Source organism: Acomys russatus, chromosome 27, assembly GCF_903995435.1.
Source record: "Acomys russatus chromosome 27, mAcoRus1.1, whole genome shotgun sequence".
Lineage (NCBI taxonomy): Eukaryota > Metazoa > Chordata > Mammalia > Rodentia > Muridae > Acomys > Acomys russatus.
In genome coordinates, this window is record NC_067163.1 from 51,118,566 (window position 1) to 51,141,216 (window position 22,651).

Sequence of the window (22,651 nt, forward strand, 5' to 3'; positions counted from 1 at the left end):
ATGAAGTGAGATGCTTCAATGTGTTTAGCAAGTCATTAACAGTCTGTAGTGGAGATAGCAATTGCTTTAAGTAAGATTTGCAAACAGACTCTTGTGTTCACTTTGTTCCTTCTGAATGGGGTTTAAAACAGAAAAGAGGGATGTTAGTTTTGTAGTTGCTTTTGTAGCTGCCATGAAAAAAATATCTGACAAAAATTACTTAATGGAGGAAAGCTCATGGCTGCAGGCAGTGGAGAAGGAAAATATATTGGGGGGAAAGAAAGTGGGGTGGCTTGGTTTGTGGTGTTGGTCTGTTGCTTCTCACATAGCGGGAGAGAGGGAAGCAGATAATACAGAACTGGTACCCAAAGTAGTCATGTCCATCAAGACCCACCCCTGACAACCTTTTGCTAGCTAGGCCAAACCCCAAAAGTTAAACAATCTCCCAAACAGGAAGAATGTATTGAGACACATGAGCCCTCTTCTCGCTCTGTTCCTGTCTCTCTCTCTCTTCTCTCCTCTCTCTCTTTCTTCTCTTCTTCTTCCTTCTTCTTCTTTCTCCTCTCCTCCCCCCCCCCTCTCTCTCCCTCTCTCTCTCTCTGTATGAATTACTAAAATACTTTCAGTCAACTTGTAGATCAGAGTGCCAGTGAAATGGCTAAGTGCATAAAGGTTCTTGCCAGCATGATTGACAACCTGAATTTGATCCCTGAAATTGAAGTAGTGGAAGAGAGAACTGACTCCTATAAATTATCCTTTGATCTCCACATTTCTTCTATGGCACACGTACCTTGCCTCCTCCCACCCCCTGAAATAATTTGAGGACACTGTGTTCCTGAATTGACAGAGACCAGCCTGCCTCTGCTTCATGAGTGCAGGGATTAAGGGTGTGCACCAACTTTTCCAGCCTCCCATTGTGTGCTTCCTGCTTTTATGTCTCTGGATTTCAATGTGTAAAACTGGCAAGATATTGACACCTTGGGTCCAGGAAGCTAGGAAACATCTTGAGCCTGCCTATTAACTCCCACTTATTAAAACTTGGCTTATACTTTAATTATTTACATATCAAAATTATTCATTCTGGGGGCTGGAAAAATGTTGAAGGACTTTATAACACTTCTTGGTCTTTTAGTGGACCTGGGTTGGTTCATAGCACCTGCATATTGGCTGACAACCATCAGGAATACCTATTCCAGGAGACCAAATCCCCTTTTCTGGTGTCTTTCAGAAACACACACATACACAAGTGAAACATTCATACACATTAAGTAAATCAATATTTAGCACACAAATATTTTGGTTACTTTCATGTTGGCCAAAACTAATCCAGTGGTCTATACTATATATTTGCTGTAGTTTTATGAGGTCTCCTTACTGCTATGAAAAACACGCTCACTTTCTGGGTTTTCTTTTGATTCCATAGTCTACTTTACTATCACTTACATCTTAGGGCAGTGCTTCTCAACCTTTCACAAAGATTGCTTAAGACCTCCTGAAGACACAGGTATTGGCAATACAGTTCATAACATTAGCAAAGTTACAGTTAGGAAGTAGTCACAAAAACAAATTTATAGCTGGGAGTCACCACAACGTGAAGAAACTGCATAAAAGGGTTGTAACCATTATAGGTTACATTAGGAAGGTGGGGAACCACTGCCTTATCACGTGACTGGCAAGGACATTTCCCAGGAGTGTGGTTTGAAGGAGGCAAAGAAAATGTTCAAGGCTAGGTTTCTCTTCTCGGACACTGCTGCAATATTGAAGACATACACAAACAGACTCATTTGCCTCACAACAAGCACATATGTTACTTTTCAAATTAGTGGGATTACCATCACGGGTGTTTTTTTTTTTTTCCCGTGGATCAGGTATTGGCTCTCCACAAGAACATGCATTCAGTTGAGAGTTTCTAACAACTTTTTGTGCTCTTTATTTTGTTGGTAAAGTCTAAATATTCTTTAGATGGTCTCTGCAATACAAAGGTGGAGGGTTAACTTTTTGGGTTTTGTTCTGAAATTAACACTTTTGCTTTAGGATACATACTTTTAAGTCTACTTTCTTCCTCACTAGTTGTAGGCTGTTGACTAGTTGAAAAGAGAAACTGTTACTCTATTACCCCTGCCTAGATTAAGAGAAAATCGTGAGTGGAGAAACTGGGCTTTGCCTTTCTGGTTGAGACTAAACTTAACTCACTGTGTTTTAAATTTTCTAAATCTTGTATAAATGTTTATTAATAGGAATAGGCCCCTTTAAACAGTCTTTCTGTTCCATGGTTAGGAGGCAAGAAGGCCTATTATTTTCCACTTTTGAATAAACACTGATTTAATTACTAGAGTCATTCATATCAAATACCTGTGAAACTGCTTTAGAGAAGCCCATTTGTCTGTTGAGTCACATCAAAATGTATTAAAATTCCAACTATTATCCACACAGGCCCTCACTCCAGGGCTGCAGGTTACACCAACAGGTTTCCTAACCTCCTGCAGCTCATGGTGATGAAGCAGCTTTCGTAGGACTGCGTAAGGATCTGATTAGAACCCTCCGGTATCTTAAGTGTTTCAACGTGGCACAAAGGGTGGGAGTATACATTATTTTCACATAACAAAACCACCAGAATGTAAAGTGTTACAACGAGTTATTGCATCCTTGCTTTAGAACTACTGTCTAGTTGTGGGGAAAGACTCTTACTGTTTAACTAGATGAGGAGTTTTAAACATACTCTTAGTGAAATCAAATAGAAAAGACTGCGTAAACACTCGAGAAGGCAAATTTTGATGAACAGATTACAAATGGCTTTATTTCCACAGTTTCCTGTTAGTCTAAATACAGAAGCAAAGGCAGAAACAGAGGAGATGTTCTGATATGTGATCCTGAAATAGGAGTGTCCAGGGGAAGCCAAAAGCTCCCTGCATTTATCCTAAGGATAAAGGCATCTGGGAGATTCCTGGATCATAGAAATAACTGGATCCATTAAAATGTATTCAGGTCTATTATCACAGCCACATTTTAACACCACTTTGATGTGTATTCATTTCTGCAAAGAATCCTTTTTCAAACATCAAGCATCTTCTTCTATGTGAGAACTGCACTCAACCACCCACTCACCATGTGCTTCTTATTGGGCCATGATGACCTTCAAGGACTTACTGCTCATTTAGAATTGGTAGAAAGTTCCACATCTACAAAATGCTTTCCTCTGACCAACTTTCCATATAAAACTGAGGTAGGTTGACTACTGTTACATTTTAACAAAATTGATAAGAAAATGAATTTCACAAAAGAGAATTTTACCTTGATAACAGAGATACTGGCATCACCTTGTATTGGACTCCCAGGAATATCAGGGACAGGTTTGTCATCAAGCCTTTAAAATAAAAACATGCCATAATGGGTGGCTTTGATCATTTGAGCAATACTATTGAAGAGATTATATATCCAATTCAGCATTCAGTAATTTGAAGTCAAGTGGTGTCCTAAAGCTTTTGGTTGTCTTTGTGAATCTCAATCTATATTATTGGTGGCTATTGTGAAGAGTGTTGTTTCCCTAATTTCTTTCTCAGCCCATTCATTATTTGTATACAGAAGGGCTACTGACTTTTTGCTGGATTTGGTTGAATTTTTGTGGTCCCTTATGTATAGTATCATATCATCTATGGATAGCAATACTCTGACTTCTTCCTTTCCAGTGTGTGCCCCCTTAGTCTCCTTTAGTTATTGTTCTAGTGAGGACTTTAAGTTCTATTTTGAAGAGATACTGAGAAAGTGGGCAGCCTTGTCTCTAACCAAGGAAGTGAACGAACAACCTTTATGACAAGAAACTTAAATTTCTACAGAAAGAATGTGAAGTTATCAAAATATGGAAAGATTTCCCATGCTCATAGCTATGTAGGATTAACACAGTAAAGATAGCCATCTTATCAAAAGCAGTCTACACAGATTCAAGGCAATCCCCATCAATATCCCAGCACAATTCCTTACAGATCTCGAAAGAACAATTCTAAACTTCATATGGAGAAACAAACAAACAAACAAAAAACAAAAGCAAAAAACCAAGAATGGCTAAAATAATCCTGTAGTAGCAAAGAACTTTTGGAGGTAGCACCCTCCCTGATTTCAAGGTATGCTACAGGGCAATAGTAATAAAAACCATATGGGATTGGCATAGAAACAAACTGTTTGATCAATAGAATCAAATCGAAGAGTCAGAAATAAACCCACACACCCACAGACACTTGATTTTTAACAAATCCAAAACCATACACTGGAAAAAAAGTAAGCATCTTTAACAAATGGTGCTGGTCTAACTGGATTTTCGTGTAGATGAATGCAAACAAATCCTATTAATCACCCTACACAAAGGTAGATCAAAGACCTCAAAATAAACCAAATACACTAAATCTATTAAAAGGGAAAGTGGGGATCAGCTTGAAGTCATTGGCATGGGAGACAGTTTCTTGAACAGAACCCCAACAGCTCAGGCTCTGAGACCAACAAATTAACAAGACCTTATGAACCTGAAGAGCTTCTGTGAGGCAAAGGACACTGTCAGCAAAACAAAATGGCAGACCAAAGATTAGGAAATGATCTTTACCAACCCTACATCTGACAAATGGTTAATATCAAAAATACATAAAGAATTTAAGAATTTTAACACCAAGAAAGCAAATAATCCAATTAAAAATGGGGTACAATGCTAAACTGAGAATTCTCAATAGAGGAATCTCTAATGGCCTAGCAGCACTTAAAGACATACTCAACATCCTTAGTCATCAGGGAAATACAAATCAAAATAACTCTGAGATTCCATCTTACTCCCATCAGAAACTTGAGTGACAGCACATGCTGTTCAGAATTTGGAGAAAGGGGAATGCTCCTTGATTGTTAGTGGAGCGCAAACTTGTACAACCACTTGGCAAATCAACCTGACACTTTGTCAGCAAACTGGGAATAATTCTACCACAAGACCCAGCAATGCCACCTCGTGGTGTACAATCAAAGATGCTCCAGTGCACCACGAGGACATGTGCTCAGCTATGTTCACAGCAGCTCTATTCACAAGAGCCAGAAACGGGAAACAACCTAGTTGTCCCTCAGCTGAAGAATGGATAAAGAAAATGTGGTAAGTTTATACAATGGAATAATACTCAGCTATTAAAAACATGGGAAGCATGAAATATGCAGGCAAATGGATGGAACTAAAAACTATTATCATCACTCAGGAAATTGATACTACAATCCACATACACAAGAAAGCTAAGGAAAAAAGAGGATCCGAATGCGGTTCCTTGAATCTCACCTGAAAGGGAAACAGAATAGACATCGGAGTGAATGAGGAGAGAGTACAGTGTGGGTAGGAGATGATGTGGAAGGGAAATGAGGGTGGGTGGGGGATGGGCATGAGAAGTGAGAGGGCTGGAAGAGAGAAAGGAAACCGAGGGGGGTTTCCTCTGTGACAAGCTGCAGACCTACGACAGTGTAAGCTCCTGGGAAGATATGGGGGTGACTCTAGCTGAGACAGTTAGCAGTGGGGTACATGGAGACTTATGTGGCCACCTTCTAGTCAGGCAGGACTTCTAGTGGAGGGAGGGGAACACCAACACACACACAACACAGTGGAACAGAAAATGAGGGAAGATCCAACCAATGATTGGCCTAGCCTGAGACCTACCCCATGGGACAGAGCCAACCCCTGACACTATTAATGATGTTCTGCTATGCTTGCAGATGGGAGGCTAGCATATCTGTCTTCTGAGAGGCTCCACCCAACAGTGGATGTAAACAGATACTGATATTCACAGCCAAAGATTAGGGGGTGCTCAGGGAGCCTAGTGGCAGTGTGGGGAGAAGGATCGAAGGACCCAGAGGGGACAAGAATTCCACAAGAAGACTTCACAGCCAACTAGCCTAGGCCCATGATGGCATACAGAGACTGAATCACCAACCAAAGAGCATGCATGCATTGTATGTAAACATATGTAACCAATGGGCAGTGTTGTCTTAATGTGGGTCTGTCCCTGACACACACTCTTGTTGCCTGATTCTTCATCACTTCCCCTTATTGGGGTTGGCTTCCTGGCATCAGTGGAAGAGGATGGGTTCAATCCTTATGGGGTGGTTTGATATGGAGATGGGTTTCCCCTTTTCTGGGATGAATGGAAGGGGGAAATGGGGTAGATGTTAGGAGGATGGGAGCCAAAGTAGAGGAGGGAGCGGGGTATGTTAGGGATGTAAAGTGAGTGAACAAATTTATGTAAAAATCCATAAAATAACCTAATTTCAAATTCAAATTAATAGCCTGTAATTTGTGAGATGCCGTAGTAAATAAGTACTTGCTGCCTACACACAACAACCTGAGGTTAATTTCTCAGCATAAAAAACAAAACAAAACAAAACAAAACAAAACAAAACAAAAACCCCCCAAAACCATGGACATGGTCGAATGCATTTCTTTTCTTTTCTTTTCTTTTTTTTGAGTAGCAAGTAGTTTTATTTTTTCTTCATATTATTTTTTCAATTTTAATTAAGTATTTATTAATTTATTTGTGTTACATTTCAATTGTTTTAGCCCATCCCTTGTATCCTCCCATTCCTCCCTCCCTTCTGCTTTCTCATTACTCTCCTTCCCTATGACGGAGGGGGAACTCCTCCCCCCTACCCAGATCTAGCCGATGGACAGGACATTCTCCACCGTTGCGTGCCCTATATTTGACCACGTCCCCTGGATGGGGAGGCCTGGTGGCACTCAGAGGAAGGACAGCAGGCTACCAAGAAGAGACTCGAATGTATTTCTAAACACAGTCCTGAGGGTGGCAGAGACAGGGTATTATTTGGGCTTCCTGCTAGTGTAGCTCCAGTTTTAGCGAGAGTCTTTATGTATGTATGGTGAGTAACTTATGCAACCATGGAACAAGACATCAATATCCTCCTCTTGCATTCATCCCTGTACATAGACATATGCAAAACAGGCAACCTGAGAGAGAGAAAGATAGAGATAGATAGATCGATAGATAGATAGATAGATAGATAGAGGGGAGGGGTCTTCCACACACTTGATGATTGCAGTAACTAGTAACTGATGGCTTTGTATTTATGTGCTCAATGTACATAATGCTCCTACTTCATTCTTCTTCCCACACCCGTAGGGAACCATGGCTGCTTCTCTGTCTATACAATTGTTAGGCATTTCATTGAGTGTCATGGTCTCTCCAAAGAAGTTGGTTTGGTAGAGCATGAAATTGATTGTCTCTGAGCATCCGTTTGCCAACGACCTCAGAAGCCATCACATTTTTGGTGATTTGAAGCTGCTTTTTGATAGTCTGTCCACAAGTGATGAGACTGACATGACAATTTTTATGCTCATTTCTGTGTAATGCTTAATCTTTATAGTGACTAGAGGGCAAGTAACACTGTGCCCTCAGCTCCACTCTGTCCTCACTGCAGCCAACAACTCCAAATCTCAGGGCTTCTGGTTGGTAAACTTTGGACCAGCCCCTCTGTTTTCCTACTTTCCACAAACCTTGGGTTTCACTGTAGTTTTGGAACTTATTGAAGTTCCTGTTGAATAAAAGCATGTACATAGCCCATTCTGAAGCTGTTTTCAGCAACTTCAGCCTAGAACCTTGCCTTTTTACTCGCATTCTTCTCAGCAGACAACTCGTCCCAAACATACTGCTGACCTGAATTATTGACATGAAACTAATATTTTCAAATATTATATGCATGGCATGTTATATGCAGTGTATTTGTATGTGTGTGTGATTTTAGGTACATGCATTCCAGTGTGCAGGTGTGGTGATCCTAGTACAGACGTGAGCAACAACTCTGGCCTCCAACCTTAGTTTTGTGTCTGGGTCCCTTATTCATGAATGCAAGCCTCAGGCTAGCTATCCAGTAAACTCCAGAAGATTCCCTGTCACCACCCATCTCACTACAAGGAGCACATGTGCACAGGAGACCATCAGGCAGCATGTGGATTCTGGGCATCTAAACTCCCATTCTCAAAGATGCTCACCAAGCATTTTATCTACTGAATCATCTCCCTGAGCCTGGATTCCTAACAGTATTTCAGGCTGTATCAGAGGTGTAATCAGAAATTGCAACATTATGTGCTCCACAAATAAATCATCATCTTGTGATGATGGAATAAATAAAGGAGAAACTGTCTTACCAGAGGAAAACAGAGTGCTAGTTTCTGAACTTTATATTTTTTCCATACTCACTGTATATTAAAATGCTCACACACTTACCGGAGTGAAGTTTTGTCTGTTTCACCAGCTACTAAAGAGAAAAGCCTTGTTATTAAAGAACTGTAGAAAAGATGACGATTACATGGCAAGGCTAATCTTTTGTTACCACATACACTTGACACCAATTCTGGATAGCTTTTAGAGTGAATATTGATTTTTAAACAATAACTATATGGCAATCTCTTTATTTCCATTTCTTTGTATGTTTAAAATACAAAAGACAAATTTATTAGAAGTTATTACTTATAATTGTTTACAAAGCACGTATGATACTGAGCAGTATTAGGCAGAGGAAGTGGCATCTTAGCCAGAATTGTTGCTGTTGCTGCTTTTGTTTCTGGACTAATGGTGTTGGCAGAATCTAAGTGAGTATACTTCTCTCGTACAGAAGTGGAAAGGGTTTCAGCAAGTATTGAGTTGAACTTGCTCCACTGAGGATGGAAATTCCTGGCACTGCGAAGCTCAGTTTATGGTGACTGTTCTTGTAACATAGTCAAACATAGGAGACCCAGGGTGACCCAGGACTTAAACAGCTCTGAAAAGAATCTCCATTTGCCAGGAGGGCAAATACCCAGAGAGGTCAGTGTGTGTGCTGTTCTTGACCATTTCTGAGGAAGATGCTAAAGGTCCTTCAGTTCTAGCTCTAGTCCCTAGCTCATGTGCAGTGCAAAGAAGCCCAGCGTCAGTTTCCATTGCTTTTCACGGTAAGAGCTATACAAAGACTCCTCATCGTAGCAGTTGTGCACCCGGAACTGCATCTCCAGAGAGAGAAGCATAAAAGAACCTTGGGGATGGAGCAGCAGTTCCAAGGGAGTAGTATCTCAAATGAGACTTTTGTTTCCACATATAAACCATTGAATGAATCAAGCTTTCACTGTGCCCTAACAGCCTTCTGTCCACAAAGGAAGAAAAACTAATCATGTTTACCTCATTTACAGTGGGTAAATCTCCAGTATACCTTCCCTGGCATTGCTCATGGGTGGGCCAGAGCATTTGTCCCACAACAAATGTGCTGGGAATGTGACTCCATGGTAAAGCCTAAGCTCAGCATGGGGGAGGCGTCAGTCAATCCTCATCACCACTGAGAAAAATCTACTACTGACATAATGTAACAGAACGTCCTCCGTGTTACAACAGTACTATTTCATCTCACGCTTATGTGAAGAGGGTCATTTACATTTCTCTACATTACCCACTTGCTGGTCCTTTCAAAAGGCAAGGTGGGGGTGAGAGATGCTGTGATGACACTAGCTGACAATACAAACTCTGTACTGTTGTCCCACTGTTACAATCTTATCCAGACCCAGTGGACCAGTCAGTGTTGTGTACTACAGAATGATGTGGCATTTTTCCCTGGAAATGATGTCTTGTATACTATATCTTATACTAATTAGTAAAACTAAAGGAAAAGGGTGCTGGCAGACTATCCAACAGGGAGACCACTTGCTTAGAACACTTAGAATGGCGGTTTTCAGTCCTCAACACTGTCTACAAAACTCAAACTCCATTCACTTTTTAGAAAGTTGTTGAGTTTGCCATTTATTATGCCAAGAAGTGTTCACTTAAATGGCAGATAATCAAAAATAAAAATAAAACAATATGTGAATTACTTTTATATGTCTAAAGAGAGAAATTATAAAAAGGAAAAACCCAGATAACCCTAATCACATTTAGTCCTCAAAGACTTAATGAAAGTAATGAATACTGCATTTTCACTTTTTTACATGATCACATTTATTGACTCTGACATATATAATAAAATGTAGGAAAAATACAATGTGTTCATTGTAAAAACTGAAGTAAAAATTCATTTTATAACAAACCCCAATTGCTGTTACGTGATTATAGAGGACACATAATGTGGACTAGTTTAAAAATACTTTTACTTATAAAAAGATACTACATGCACCAGTAGTACTTGTTAAATAAACATGTCCCAGACGATATAATTTGAGATTTAAAAATTTTGAGAAACAAGTTCTTAAATCTGAATCCCTAATATTTGGGAAGCTAACTAATAAAGGATAAACTACATTCATATTTTACTTTAGTTCTTTCTTTCTTTCTTTTTTTTTTTGCAGGAACAAAACTTTTTTTGTAATTAGGGTAGAACCAGTAGAGTATTCACAGTCAGTCTTACCTGTATTGATCTGGGATGATGTTTTCAGTATGGATTTTAGTGGTCTTGTTGGTCTTACTCTTCTGTGGCACATTTTAAAAAGTGATATTTTAACATTCATATGAAAACATTTACCAAATGCTTTGAATTCTTGTTGTTTTATTTCCTAACATACATTACATTAGAAGTTTACTAACAATTTTTACTTTGTTCTTAAACTGGTTGATTATATTTGGTGACACTTTCCTTATAATTTTTTCTCATGTAGAAAAAAGGGAGGAATTTAGCCCACAAAATTAGCCCCACAATCAGCACACACAGACACAGACATGTATGTATGCATGTGTGCACATGTGCACACATACACACACACACGCATGAAGAAAGACACTAGCTTCTCACCACCCTTTGTTTTGATGGCTGTAGTAACTGATGGTTTTATATTCTTTTACTCAATGTAACTACTACCCTGATTCTATTTCTCATGTCACTCTGGGCCCCTAGAGCAGACAGTACCTTCTAGTTCACTGACTGTGATATTACCTCCCAAGAGGTTGGTTTGTAGACCTTGAAATAAATTCCTGCAGCCAGGCATGGAGGATCAAACCTGTAATTCAGGGATGCAGAGGCAGGCAGAGCTATGCGAGCCCAAGGTCTGCCTGATCTACAAAGAGAGTCTAACATAGCCAAGGCTATAGAAAGAAACCCTATCTTGGAAAACCAAAAAAGAAAAAAAAATTGATTTCTATGTCTGCTAGCACTCTTACAGCCCATTGCACCTTTGGTTAGGTTCAGTCAATTCCTTGGGCCCATTCATGAGTGAATCCTAAAACCACTAACTGCTTGTTTGTATGGCAAACTAGCATTTCCATAAACTTAACAGGATAATAATATGAGCAAACAATCATAAAACTTACTGAATAATTTTAGGTTTCGTTCTTTTTTTTTTAAACCGTGGAACTGGTTAGAATTCCAAGTAGAACTCTTAAGATGTGTTTTATGTAGTGTATGTCTTAAACAGTTGTAGCTACTGGAAATTATGAATCTTAATTTTGGACATCAACTGTGATGATTTTTTATATATTTCGACTTGGAGTAAATAATCTATCTAATAATGTGTAACAAATATTTCATTGGTACATAGCCCCACCCATTAAAAATAAAACATAATTATCCTCTATAATGGAAGTAACCAGTCATAGTGAACACAGAACTGGCTTGAAATAGAACTTTTCATTTTCTGCCAAACTAATGTCTGAGCTAAGCAATGGGCTTTCAGCCCCATGTTCACGTCTAACTGATATGGAAGATAAGGTCCTTTTTGCAAAGAGATAAATCCTAATTATGTTGTAGTTTGGCTCTCAGAGAATTCATTACTGTGGAAAACAGGTCATGTGAATGGACAATTGATGGATGGAGCACTCTGATAGAAGGAAGACATGGAGGTCTCCCACCATCTAGGATAGAGTGCCACACCTCACAAAATGGGCCTTGGCATGTTAAGGTGGTGTCAACAGAGGAAAGAAACCTGCTTTCTTCTTGGAGTATGGTCTGACAACCCAGAATGACTCCAAATTATGTAAGCTCTCAGGAAAGACAAATGCCTGAAAGGATAACTAGACATGTGGGTCTGGTCTCATAAGATGATTTCAGAAAGGTTTTGAAAAGGCCAGGAGTGTTAGTTGGACATCAGTGTTCATGGTTAACACCAAGAGGCTCATTTTCCAAAACAGAGAGTATAATCCTCATGTGCATATGAACAACACTGAGCAACATTTCAAGCTAAACATATATGCATAATGCAGTGGGGACTGTAAGGCACAGGAAAAATTATGTATATAAAACAGTATATGTCTCAGAGTACACCCAACAAGAATTAGCTTCTTATCTATGAATTTCCTTAGTATTAATGTATTGTTAATCCTTACCTGCAGGAAGGAATTGCAGCTGTATAATAATAACGCGTTTCTACAACTTAAAACAAAATGTGTTTTATTACAAATCTAGAAAAAGGTAAGCTCTGAAAATGATGAGACTCATTGTTGTTATCAGTGTCTTTGATACAGATCTGGATTCCATTCTAGAGTAAATGTTCACTTGTAGGCAACTACTTCATGTGGAACTCTTCCATTTTCTGTCTATTTCAAATCAAAAAGACAGTAATTTATCAAACAGTACTACCTAAAAGTAAACACCCACACGCAATTGTGGTGATCTGGAATGAACTGTTTCAGACTGCTAGAGAGTAGATTCCTTACAAGAATAAGTATCATCAACTGACTGTGCCACAAAATCACTCTGGGCTAATGATAGTAGAAAAAAAGAGTATAGAAGGTGAATCTCAGCACTCAGGAGGCAAAGCCAGGTGGGTCTTGTGATTTTTAGTACAGACAGCTACATAATAATGAGACTATGTCTCAACCCCCAGCCCCCAAAAAACCAGATTTGGAAAAGAAGTGAGAGTATATGCATATGTTTCCATCATGAAAACAAAGGACCTTGCCCAGTATTCAGTTGAAATTGTTCAGTTTATGATGAAAGTTTCTACCACAGCGAATAGATGTATAGTTACTGTTCTTTGTATCAAGGCCAAACAGCACAAAGAAACGGACCAAGAACAAAGGCCATCACAATACAGCTCAAGGGTGGACAGCATGCCTCCTCTCCTTTTCCCGTTTGCGAGAAGAAGCTCCTTACTTTCAGCAGTGTTCCCAACATTAGGAGCAGCTTAATGGATGCTCATGAAAGCACTGTGATCTCTCATGAAAAGAATTATTGGAAAGACCCTTTCCTTGGTAGCAGTGCACCCTGAGCTTTACCTCACAGTGAGAGAGCAGCAGAGAAACAGCTGTGGCCTGGACCAGCAAATTCCATGGGTCACCTTCAGACATGGAATCATTTTTGCATGTTTACATGCATAAACTATGAACTCACTTAGGCTTCCACTGTGCACCAGCAGTATGCTTTCAGAGAAAATAAAAATATTTCATTTTCATCTTGTTTAAAGTAAGAATCTCAGTGTACCTCCTTAGCATTCTTCATGAATGAAGAAGGGCACGTGTCCTACCAATGAATGGGTTAGGACTGGGGCTCAGGAGTAAAGCATATGCTTACCTTATGGGAGCACTCAGTCATCCTCACCTCCAGGAATGCCAAGAACAACAAAATCCAGAGTAAAGTGACATAAAAAGTTACCTACATTACAATAATATTGACTCTCTTCATCTTACCTTTTGAGGAAAGAAGGTCATTTGAATTTAATACCTAGTGTGATTTTGCATGGCAATTTAGGTATAAAAGACACCGTGAAGGCAGTTGCTGAAAGTACGAATTCTGCAGAGTGTCCCACTGTCACAGAGTCTCTTCAGACTCAATTGGGAAACACTTAACACTTTGAAATACAGAATGACGTCATTTTTTCAATTCTCTTCTTGTCCATTTTTTCCCTGCAAATAGTGCTTCACCTCACCCTGTTCTACTTAGCAAAACTAAAGGGAAGAGTTGAGAGTTCAAGGGCAAGCGCCAGGGATGCCGCCAAAGCCTTGCCAGGCCACAGAGGAAGAGGATACAAAGGGTCCACATGAGATTTGATGTGCTGACATCAGATGTTAGTGGAGGAGGGCTCCCTTTCTGAGGGTTAGGGAATGGGGGCATGGGACCTGGGGGAGATGAGGGAGGGGTCACAATCATGATGTAAATTGAACAAATTAAAAAGTGTGTGTGTGTGTGTATGAGAGAGAGAGAGAGAGAGAGAGAGAGGGAGGGAGGGAGGGAGGGAGGGAGGGAGGAAGGAAGGAAGGAAGGAAAGAACGAAGGAAAGGGAAACACGTAAGCATTGATAAGTGTTTCTAAAGTCTATTACACTCACTATGGCAGAACACTGACTAAATGGGAGGTGACTAAAGAAAACAATTGTAGAGTATATAAAAACTGTCTAAATTGAGAAATTGTAAACACATTTAATAGCCAGGTGCTTTTAGTTACATCATTTGGTAAGAAGGAAATTAATTAAAGTGATTATTCAAGTTTTGTTTGTGATATAATTACCTTTAAGTGGTGCATACCTTGTAATAATATGCCGTACAAAGTACAAGGCACTTGTCATAAAACTCAAGGAAAAATTTGTATTTCTAACAATCCATTTGGCTATAATATGATTACTGAGGGCATGGCCTGGTTGTTTTTTTTATTTATTCAAACACAGTACATGTATCAGGAGCAAAATCAAATAAGCAGCATATTCACAACATTTTCATAGTTGAAACTGCTTATGAATAATTTCCTGATTACATTTGACTTTCCTGACTATTAGAGGAAATTGAAAACAATATAACTGCATTTATACTTGATCTCCTTAACTCCTTTTGGGGAGCCAAAATCTCTACTCTTATTTTATTTAGGGTACGTAGAACTAGATAGAGTAATTCACTATAAAAGTCTTACCTTTACTGAATCTTACGTGCTTCTCTTCTAGGTCTTCAGCTTGTGTTCCTTTACTGTGACATATGATTAAAAGTTATCATTTTATTATTATAAGGGAGCATCTAACAGGTGTTTTAAGCACTTTATATTTGAGTGTTTACTATATCTTAGTTTAGATATTTACAACAATTTTTGAAACTGTAGATGAATTTTATTTCAGAACATGGCTGCTCTGGCACGAGATCACATCCAAAGTCCTTCTAGGACTGTGTGATCCAGCTCTAATACAGACACATCTTTAATCCCAAGAGACAGAGGCAAGCAGGTCTCTGAGTTCAAGGACAGCTGGGTACAGAGCAAGTTTTGGGTATAGAAAAGCTTAGGTCCAGGTGTGGTGGTACAGGCTTTTAATATCATCACTCAGGAGACAGAGGCATGCAGATCTCTTTGAATTCTAGCCAGTTCTGTTCAGGCAGCGTGGTTCATTCAGGCAGTGCAGTGAGGTTGAGTCTGTGGAAACTTAGTGGAATTCAGAGGCGTTTTTGCTGGGAGAGTTTTACAGAGACAGGTTGAAGAGAGAACAAATTAGACACAGGTGAAGGCAGACAGAGGCACGGAATGAGAAGGAGCCAGAAGATTAGAACAGATTGTTAAAGTTAGTGAGGCCAAGCCAAGCAATTCAGTGACAGACTGAGAGAAGCCATGTTGAATCAGTCAGTTTGGAGAGGATTTTGAGCCAGAACAGCTGGGATGAACCAGCCAGCCAGAGTTCGGAAAGAGCTAGAAAGGGTGATCTTCTTTAGGGGTAAGTCTCAGAGTCAGAAAACATTCTAGGCCTTGATTAGATTGTATGGAGACTAGAAGCTTCCAGGACTAAGCCTAGGGTAGCCGACTGAGACAATAAGCCTCCAAGGTGACAATTGCTTCAGGCAAATAAATGTTACTTTTACATTATGTAGCCAAGCTATCCTGAAGCCCACTCCATGGACCATGGTGCCCTTGAAGTCAGAGATCTGTGTGACTCAAGAATAAATGAAGACTGTTTGGCTTTTTATTAAAACAATAAGACCAACACACACACATACACACAAGCACAAACAGATACACACAAGCACACACACATACACACACACACATGCACGCTCACCTGTGAATACACATGTGTGAGTGCGTGCACGTGTGCACACACACACACACACAGAATGTGGACAGTGGTCCTTCTGTAGGTTTTGTTTTATGGCTGCAGTAACTTTGTATTTGTGTGCTCATGGAGTTAGTGCTCCTGTTACAGTCATCGGCCTACGTCTCTAGGGCACCGCAGCCCTATCTCTGTCAGGACACTTTGGAGGCATTTCATTGAGGGCAATGCTCTCTACCAAGAAGGGGCTTCTGTAGATAATGAACATTGTTCTTGCTCCTAAGCATCCCTCTGCCTTCATTCTCAGAAGCTGCAGTTTTGGTACCTTCAAGCCATTTTAAATAGTTCATAACACACCGCTTGAGTGAGCAGTGGGAAGTTGTTGCCCATGAGGGGCAAGAGCAGTATGAGTTCTGCCACCACACGAAAAAAGGTGCTACACAGGGTAGAAAGCAGCTGCTCAGGAAAATGTGGGGTGAAAGAATGAAAACAATTCTAGTGTCTTTCCATAGCTTGATCTCATCATTGAGAATGGTGTTAATTCATGTCTATGGCCAGAAAAGACAAGGAAAAGCCTAAAGTTGTTCACTCCCCCTGAAGAACAGGCTCACACGTGCACTCCACAAAAGGTTTTGAATGTGATGATGGATAGCTGGCTCAGTAGTGAAGTCAACTAGCTGCTCATGCAGAAGAGGACCAAAGTTTGTTCCCCAGTTTGGTCCCTAGTGCCCATGCCAGATAGGTCATTAACATCCCTAAGTCCAACTGCACAAGATATGATGCCCTCTACTGTCCTCCTCAGATACTACATTTGGAGTACTCTTACACGCATGGACACACAGACAGAGACACAAACTGACACACACACACACACACACACACACACACACACACCCTTGCATGCACATGCAGTTTTTAAAACATTGAAGTTTTGAATAAGCAGGATGTGGTAGATTGCTATCAATGAGAGTGGTTAACTCTAGAAAGGCTCATCTTAAAATACGGAGCTGTTACTTTGGAAATAATGGCTAAACATAAAATAAGTACAATTGAACTAAAATGAAATTTTCAGCATAAAAAGGTGATTTCATATGGACTGAGGCATATGCCTTTGTAGGAACAAGCTGCTTCAGAGCTAAACATTAACAGAAATCGGGGCAAGGCTTAAAATGCTGAAGTACCAGAATCTGCAGAAAGAAGCTAACTACTCATAAATCCCCTGTGAAAACGTCATCTGAAATGGGGAGGAAAACGTGCGCCTTGAACTGCAGAATAACGAAAGGTTTTGGGTAATTAGAGGATGACGCTGTAGAGGACATCACCTAGAGAAAGGTAGTTTTCTGTTGAGTTGGACATTACAAGATTCAAACGGATTTTAGGAAAGCCCATTTGTTACCTGTGATTATGGACTGTATAAGTCTAAAGAAATGGCTAATGCTGCAATCCTTTGAGTCAGACAGAGGTTATACAATTTCTGGCTTAGGCACTGCGGATGTATATCCATGGTAGAACATGTGGGGCTTTTTCCTTAGTGACAAGACCTGCTGAAAAGGCAGAGATTCTGCAGTGTAGCACCAAGCTACATTGATCTAGCTCATTCTTGTGCTTGGCTGAATGCTCGTAGTGTGAAGTGGCTGATCCCCGATGCACACTGCTCTGCTGTGGTCAGAACAGTTCCTTTTCCAGCTCACACTCCATGTGTGTTAGGCATCCTCACTGTGTGTCTGTGGATTTCTGCCAACTTTCCTCCTTTCATTTTAGGATTTCTGACTTAATCAATTGCCACCCTCAAGAACAGTACTGAAGAATGGGGGAAAGAAGAAAAAAAAAAAAAGAAAGAAAGAAAAAGAAAAATCTGTACCTGTTCGGATCAGCTACACTATGTGCATTTGCACCTTTTGATGTTAAAAATTCTGCCATCTGGTAGTCATTTTCACATATGGCAAGCTGAAGGGGTGTTAAGCCATACTGTAAAGGGAAAAAATTTTACAAAATGATTCATTTCTCAACTGAAAATTCACCACCTATTTTGTAAACATACATACATGCTATAAAGAGTCACAAAGCATCAATGTTCCTAGAGCCCCTGGCGTACTTTCCCACACACGGCAGCCTTCTTTCCTCTCACACAGCTTTCCCCTGTCCAACATGGCCTGTGAACACCACTCTTCTGCAGAACTCTCTGTAAACACTCACTGGTCAAGCTTCTTAGCTCCATGGGGGTGAGCTTCCATTCCCCCAACCCTAAAACATGGAGTAAAGGCTGGGCATACCTCTGCTGAGTGGGTGTGCTCAGCAAGTGCCTGGAACAGAGTTTCTGTCTCTATAACTCAAAATATTTCTCTGCTCAACTAAGAATTGCTTACCAAACTCAAAAGCATTTCCTATGTTCACCAAAAATCTTTAAAAGTTACACAAATAACATCTTTTTGATACGTTTTCTTCAATGGTCACATGTCCAAATTTACTTGTGTGCCTGTTCCATTGTCCTTTCTCCACCCTCATCCCTGAGCCAAAAACCATACCAGTAACTTCTACAAACAGTTACATGAAAACATTTATTTATATTTATTATTTGTAGCTGTGGTGTTTGTCCGGGCCCAAATTCTTTATAATTTGAATTTTAAAATAAAGCCCAATTCTGAAACAAGCTATGCTGTGTTTTGCTATCTTACACTAACAACCGAAAAATGTGAAAAACACATTTGGAGACAAATGTTTTCCCGTGAATAGATTCAGTGAGACAGCTTGAGCTTTGGCGTGTGGAACATGGATCTGAGTGTCATGATAAGAGTGACTGGGAATAAAATGAAGTTGATTGATCTTTACCTCTGTTTTAGCTTCAATGTCTGCATTGAATTCAAGCAACTTCTCAACAGTGGCAATGTTACCTCTCAAAACAGCATGGTGGAGGGCTGTATGCCCACTAAAATCTTTCAGGTGGGGATCAGCCCCCACCCACAGCAGCACACATATGCATCCCAGATTGTCTTCCTGGGCAGCCTGTGAGTATGGTAGAAAGGGATAGACCTTCAGTTCAAGGAAGTCAAGGTACTGCACTAGATAGTTACACTTAGATGAGACAAATTGTTTCAGGTATGCCTATCATCCCCTCTTTTTGAGACAGGGTCTTCTTAAGTATCACAGGCTTGCCTAAATTCATTCTCCTTAAGTATATCCCAGCCTTGCCTGAATTTATAATCTTCCCACCCTAGCTCTCCAAGGGGGTAGAATTTAAGGAGTGTGCCAACACACCTAGATCATCTAAGCATTTAGATCTGTGCTGGGTGGGGGGTTGTTGTTGTAGGTCAGAGGTTGTTTGTCCTTTTTTTTTTTTCCAAATTGACACAGGCTGGAAACACCTGGAAAGAGGGATCCTCACTTGAGGAATTGCCACTATCAGACTGGACTCTAGGCAAGTCCCTGGAACATTTTCTTGATATGGATTCATGTGGGAGGGCCCATGCTCTTAAGTATGGTGGCACATCCGCACACATGCTCCTGTGTTGTATAAAAACTTAGCAAGCCTTGGAAAAAGCCATGGAAATGCAGCATTCCCCTGTCCCCTGTGGTCTCTGCTTCAGCTCTTCCCTCGGGTTCCTGATTTGAGCTCCTGCCCTGGTTTCCCTCAATGATGGACTGAGATGTGGAAATTTAAGCCAAATAACCCTGCTCTTTCCTGATTTGGTTTTGGTCAGTGCTTTATCACAACAACAACAGAAACCAAACAAGGACCAAATCTCATCTACCTTAATCAAGGGTGTGCAGCCTTCGTCATCCTGGATATCAATGCTGCAGTCGTAGTCTAGTAGCAGTGTCACGACATCCACATGGTTGTGGGCACACGCGTAGTGCAGTGAAGTCCTACAGATTGGGAGGACATTTCAAGAAGTCATGACTACTATGTAAAAGCACATTCAGCTGTAAAGAATACGCAGTATGATGTTCATTTCCTTCTCATATAAGTAGCTACTTAGCTGGAATTCCCTTATGTAATTCTGCCTCTACTCTTGTGTTCATTAGATATGCTAGGGATACAGTGCATGGCTGCCCCATTCTAGGTAAGTGCTCTATCACAACCATCCTCCCTGCTCACACCAGCCTGTCTGAATAACAGGAGAACACCTGCTTGATTTGAACTTTATTCTCTGTTACTGACTTGCCTACGAGAAGTGTAGGGATTAAGATGGAGCAGAGATTGAAGGGATGGCAAATCATTGGAATGGCCTAACTTGAGATCTACCCCGTGGGAGAGAGCCAGCCCCTGCCACTGTTAATGATATTCTACTATGGTTGCCCACAGGAAGCTAGCATAAGTGTCTTCTGAGAAGCTTCATCCAGAAGCTGAAGGAAACAGATGCAGAGACCCACAGTCAACTAATAGAGCCTGTTAAGTTTTGTGGAAGAGTGGGAGGAAGGATAGAGGGAGCTGGAGGGGTCAAGGACACTGCAGGAAGCCCTACAGAGTAAAATAATCTGGCACAGAAAGAGTGAACCACAAAACAAAAAGCATGTACGGGCTGGACCTAGAGCCCCTACACTTATGTAGCAGATGTGCAGCTTGGCCAACAATGGGTCCCCTAACAGTGGGGGTAGGCGCTGTTGCCTGACTCTGACTCTTGCCTGCCTTTGAGTCCCTTTCCCCTAGCTGGGCTGCTTTGCCAGGCCTCAGTGGGAGAGGTGGAGCTTAGTCCTGCTGTGACTTGAGGTGCCAGGATGAGTTGGTATCTCTTGGGGGCCTCCCCTTGTCTGTAAAGGAGAGAGGGAAATGGGCATAGGGGACCGGAGAGTGAGACTGGAAGGAGTGGAGGGGGAAGGGTTAGTATCAGGCTGTATAGTGATTAAACAAATAAACAACAAAAAATAAAGTGCTGAAGAAGAGACAACAGAAAAGGATTTGTAAAGTAGCTGAAGTTTTTTTTTTTTTTTTTCCTTTCCTTATAGGCGGCCTAGGAGCTGCCCTTCGAAGGTGTGTGGGTCCCCTATGCGTAGGAGCGTAAAGCAGGCAGAAAACCCAGGGGCTCAGTGAAGGAAGCGACTCAGCAGCCCTGGAAGGTCGTGGCCCCGAGTGTCCCCACGCATTTTCGCCCTTTCCCGACTCCCCAGCCTTTTCAGGTTGATTACCTGTTCTTCCTATCACATTCATCAATGTGAAAGTGACTGGAGTTGATGAGTTGCTCAAGTGTATACAAGTCACCCGTGCTGGCCGCTCTTTGGAGTATCCCCACAGGGTTATAGCCAGTGAGACAGGGTTGAAGTTTCTTCTTTTGGTTACATAAGCACCCACAGCACAGGCATGCCCGCCACAGGCGGGTGTACCAGCGTGCTGGCTTTTGGGTTTTAGAGGTCTCAGCAATGTATTCTATGTCCTCAAGCATGACTGAGCCTCAGGGCCGCCCACGCCCGTCTTACCCTCTCTTCCCTCCCCTTTAACCTCCCTCTGACCCCCAAATTCTACACTAATTTTTTTGAAAAAACAGAAATATTTCCACCGAGCCACACGCGCGTCCAGCTAGGGCAGGCACTTGGTTCAGTGTGAAAAGATCTGTGCGTTATCGCCTAGAAGAATGGCTGCACGGCTCAGTCACCATGACAGGCTCTGAGGTCACAATGATGCTTAGCAACTGAGCACCATGCCTGTGTTCTGTGCTTGCCCGGGTCAGACTCCAGTGACAGGAGCCTACCCTGCTCGGTGCATATGCAAAGCAAGGTCAATTGCCACTCCGCTGTGGACCTACTGGCATGACGTCCAATGACAAAACACTGAGGGCAACTGGCTGATGGTTCAGATCCTTTGTAGCTCTACAGCCCTGACAATATGTGCCCCTGAGACTGGCCTGATTGCCCTAGGAAAAATAGTCATCCTGAGGTAGCAAACCTCAACTCAAACACATAAATATTTTATGTTTTCTCTTTTCAGGATGTTAGTTTTAAAGGTTGTGATATGGGAACTACAACCTGAATAGCCACAGAGGATTGTGACCTAGTAAGGGATCAGGAGGGAGGAGAATATCTCCCAGGGAAGGGGGATTAACATATACTGTTATAAAGAAATAAAAGCTAGAATAGGAGGATTTAATGAGAGGAGGCGGGAGAGAAGGGTAAAGGAGGGGATCTTGGCAGGGACACCCAACACTAAGGGTCCTTTGAAAAATTATTTGGAAACTGACTACTCTAGAAGCTTCCCATACATACATGAAAGGAATCCAAATGGAGCCAAAATCTAACAAGGGAGGCGAGTCTCTAGCTACACATCTTGTGCCACAGGGTGAACCTCCAGTGCCAGGAAAGGGCTTCAGCCTGTTGAATCATTAACCAAAAAGACACTTGGAAAGCCGCAAATAGACTATTGTCACAGCTATTGGTGGCTCTGTGCAACCTGACGCTAAGTTCTGATTTCTGAAGGTTAACACTTCAGTTATTGAACTCACGTAGGTTGATCTGGTGTTGAGCTAGACTATTGACCCTTCTAACCAGAGTTCATAGTACTGGAACTCTGCATGCTACTGGAGGAGAAAAACAATCCTCAATATCTCTCAGCTACAAACCCTGTGACCCCAACATAACCCACATGGCAGCTCACAACCATCTGTAAATGCAGATCTAGGGAAACCAGAACCCTCTTCACAGACACCAGACATACACACAGTGCTCATACATGCATAAAGGCAAAACATACAAACACAGCAAACAAATGTAACCATTAAATAATAGCAATAATAGGTTTAGTGATATGCAATACACTTA

At 41.1% G+C, this 22,651-nt stretch overlaps 1 protein-coding gene across 1 annotated transcript; it reads right to left on the reverse strand.

Annotated features, from left to right (window-relative positions):
* Positions 1-8,875: 8,875 nt before the first annotated feature.
* LOC127210119 (ankyrin repeat domain-containing protein 7-like) lies at positions 8,876-21,374 on the reverse strand. Its single transcript, XM_051169806.1, has 6 exons — positions 21,029-21,374; positions 19,654-19,768; positions 18,734-18,907; positions 17,766-17,872; positions 14,788-14,840; positions 8,876-9,009 (listed from the first exon to the last, which is right to left on the reverse strand). Exons 1-6 carry the CDS (start codon positions 21,280-21,282, stop codon positions 8,876-8,878), a joined length of 837 nt encoding a protein of 278 aa, XP_051025763.1. The 5' UTR covers positions 21,283-21,374.
* Positions 21,375-22,651: the final 1,277 nt, after the last annotated feature.

What these genes read in the sequence shown, in the direction of transcription:
- LOC127210119 (XM_051169806.1), bottom strand. Translation starts at nt 21,282, where the DNA reads ATGCTTGAGGACATAGAATACATTGCTGAGACCTCTAAAACCCAAAAG. An exon ending in GCTGCACACCCTTGATTAAG is followed by an intron (nt 18,908 to 19,653) that starts GTAGATGAGATT and finishes CCATACTCACAG; the next exon opens with GCTGCCCAGGAAGACAATCT. An exon ending in AGTGTAGCTGATCCGAACAG is followed by an intron (nt 14,841 to 17,765) that starts GTACAGATTTTT and finishes CATATGTCACAG; the next exon opens with TAAAGGAACACAAGCTGAAG.